At 39.1% G+C, this 3,447-nt stretch overlaps 1 protein-coding gene across 1 annotated transcript; it reads left to right on the top strand.

The window, feature by feature from the left end:
* The first annotated feature begins 1,401 nt into the window (after window positions 1-1,401).
* LOC136576642 (hemoglobin subunit beta-2-like) lies at window positions 1,402-2,974 on the top strand. Its single transcript, XM_066576118.1, has 3 exons — window positions 1,402-1,554; window positions 2,021-2,243; window positions 2,785-2,974. Exons 1-3 carry the CDS (start codon window positions 1,463-1,465, stop codon window positions 2,911-2,913), a joined length of 444 nt encoding a protein of 147 aa, XP_066432215.1. The 5' UTR covers window positions 1,402-1,462; the 3' UTR covers window positions 2,914-2,974.
* The last annotated feature ends 473 nt before the right edge of the window (window positions 2,975-3,447 follow it).

The raw sequence follows: 3,447 nt of genomic DNA, 5'->3' as shown, positions 1-3,447 counted from the left end.
AAACTAAAAGCAGGTATATTCGATGGACCACAAATCAGGGAACTCATGAAAGACGAGCGTTTAAGATTCCATGAACAATATTGAGTCATCGTTGGGATTGGTTGTAAAGAAGTTTCTTGGAAACAACAAGGCCGCAAGCTGCAGTCACTCATGGAGAATGGGCTCACTGTATTTTGTACACTTGGTTGCAAGTATCAAGTTTCCCTATCTGTACAGTCATTTGGATCGATTTCCATTGTGTCTTGGTGATGTCAGTGACGAACAGGGGAAAAGATTTCACCAAGAAATAAGGATCATGGAAGAATGGTACCACAGACGATGAGATACTCATATGATAGCAGACTACTGTTGGAGCATCCATCGCGAATGTAGGAAATCACAGAAACGAGGGTTCAGTGATGTGTCTCAATGAAGAAACTTTTTGTGATCTTCGTCATTCCCTAAATGGTTTGCGAACGGATCAATGTTAGAGGAGTCACATCGAACCCGAAAAGCCCTGGTGAACAACACCTTGTACTTACCCACTTTCTTACTTATCCTATTACTTAACTATTTCGCGCAAAGACAAGAGACTGCCAGCCTTCCTCCTTTCCCAACCCCCCCCCCCACCCTCTCTCCTTTTTTCCTAGTTCTTCTCTCGATCATCATTTTCATTTGTTTTTGTTTCTATGTTGTGTTTTTGCCCATTTTTACTCTATCTTTTGTAATACTATAGACATTTGTTTAACGATCTTTATCAGTATGAAACAGTTAGATGGAGTTATCCCCTGTTGTCTGGAGGTTGGTATGAGGCCTATGTCTCCTGGCGGATCTCCAGGGAACCAGAAGTCCATTAGAGTTTAAGTTTATCCGGTTACCACTGTTTGCTCAACTATATTTAGACATTAGCTGGTTTTATGCTTGCCATAAACATGAGGAGAAGAACACACAATCCCAGGGACGGTGTTTGTACCATTTATTATCTTGTACCCCCTGTAACGCAAGTATTCTGATGTCCCCAATAGAACCTTGTAATGTCGATTTGAAAAACTTCAACATATTTCGAAAGAAGAAACTTTTTGTTTGAAGTTTGTTGGAATATATCCTTCCAATACCATAATATTTTTCAATAATACTTTTATTAATAGGTAATGGGGATATAATATTGGTATAAAAAAGTTTTGAAAAAAACAAATGCCACTTTCAAAAATATTCCAAAAATGTTCTAACATCTTAGGCACCAAAAGTTGTGTTCCCCAGAGTCATTGATGATGTGTGGTATCACTAAGTACAGTACAGCAGTCAATGTGCTGACCATTTTGAAAAGTTATCAGATGGATGCGGTTAGTAGGAGGATGATGTGGCAGAAATGTAGATGGGTGGACTGCAGGAAGGTCACTATAAAAAGGGCACTCAGTGTCCAGGATCCACAACAACCTGCAAGAAGAGCTTCATCTCTAACATACTCCAACCAACAGCAACAATGGTGCACTGGACTGCAGAGGAGAAAGCTGCCATTACCTCCACCTGGGCCAAGGTTAATGTTGAAAGGGATGGTTGTGATGCCCTGTCAAGGTAACAGCATGAATATATTCTATGTCTTTTATTGCACACCGTAGTGTTCATATTTATTACTTTAACCAATGCTAAGTTTATCTAATGCAAAGATTTTTCACTTCCTATTTTTCTTCTTTTCCATGCTTTATGTAGAGCAGATCAATCATTCTATACAGAATAGTTATGACACTTTCTAATATTACTCTCCTCTCCTTTTGAACATCTCTGCTTGCTGTCAGTGATTGGGAATAATCAGATTTGCAAGTTTAATAAAAGATTTTAAATTCGCAAAAATTGATCTTTCCTGTTCGTAGGTGGAAGTCTAATAGATGTTTATGCTATATAAACGGTTTTTTAACATTCTAAAATGTTATTGAATATTACAAACCCTCCATATATAATAGAACTTGTAGGATCTATAATCATATTTAAGCATGGTAGTTTCTGACAATGCACTTAAACTAAATTCTGCTTTTCCCATCAGGCTGCTCTGTGTGTACCCCTGGACCCAGAGATACTTCAGCACCTTTGGAAACCTGTCCAATATCACCGCCATCACTGGCAATCCCAAGGTCAAGGGTCATGGCAAGAAAGTGCTCACAGCTGTTGGTGATGCCATCCAACACATGGATGATGTGAAACGTCACCTGGCTGCCCTCAGCAAGTCCCATGCTCAAGAGCTCCATGTGGACCCTGAGAACTTCAAGGTACAGATACACAAATACTTATTTTTTTATGAAATGTAAATGAATTGAATGTTCCGATAGTGAGAATGTACAATATGTATCCAATGGCAGGTTCACACTAGTGGAGACAGTAAACACACAAGCACTGTCCCATATTATGGCTTTGAGGTCTGATTACATTGCTACTATCATTCATCATTAACCAGCTAGACTATTATTCTTTGACTTTCTCGTTCCCTGCCATAATTGGTTATAAAAGAAAACACACCTTACTGCCTGTTAGCATAGAGCCATGTAGTACAAGAGCTGATTGTGCTCTTTGTTATCAGCTCTTCAGTCTTATTCAATGGTGTAACTACCTTTAATGCATCAATATACTTAATAGCACATATCTACAGGAATTGCTTTTGTGAGACAACTTCTTTAGTAATTTCATTCTCATAGAGCAAGAATAATTATCTCACATACATGACATCACTAATCTCCCTCTTGCATCTACTTTAATTAACAGACTTACTGGGTTCTTAAGGCTTCTAACAAACTTTGTGTTCTTCTTTTACAGCGCTTTGGAGAATGTCTGGTCGTCGTCTTGGCTTCCAGGTTGGGAGCTGCATTCACCCCTCAGGTCCAGGCCTCTTGGGAGAAGTTCATCAATGCCTTGGTTGCTGCTCTGAGCCACGGCTATTTCTAATTCATCATGATGTCATGAAGTCTGTGGGCTTGGAATAAAAATGACTTTTAGAATAACAAAATTGCTACATTTGTGTTCTTTCTTATAACAACTTGTAACAAACAAAATATCAAATAAATAAGCTAAAACTAACCACGTCACTCTCATAGGTGTCTATATATAAAGCATATTACATACCTTTTAGCTGCTTAGGCCACTCTCACACAGGCGATTTTTCTACAGCGTTTAGCACGGCGCTTGAAATGCTATGCAAAGTGCTGTAAAATGCCTATATGGATTTCAATGGGACTTCTCAGATGAGCATTTGAGTGCGGTGTTTCTAACGCCATGATTTTCTAATGCTGTCTGCTCTATTGTAGTGCTTTTTAGTGATTTTTAATGTACCTCATCACCCATTGCAATGATGGGGTGCGTTAAATGCTGTTGAACACAATGCGGAGAAGGCATTAGACCGAGTACGCTGGGGATAGCTGAGATCACTCCTGTGTAAATTTGGATTTAGGGGCCCTATACTCACAGCTATTTTAGCCCTTT

This window comes from Eleutherodactylus coqui, chromosome 8 (assembly GCF_035609145.1).
Source record: "Eleutherodactylus coqui strain aEleCoq1 chromosome 8, aEleCoq1.hap1, whole genome shotgun sequence".
Classification (NCBI taxonomy): Eukaryota; Metazoa; Chordata; class Amphibia; order Anura; family Eleutherodactylidae; genus Eleutherodactylus; species Eleutherodactylus coqui.
Note: the sequence above shows the minus strand (reverse complement) of the source record. Positions and strands in the feature narration are given on the sequence as shown.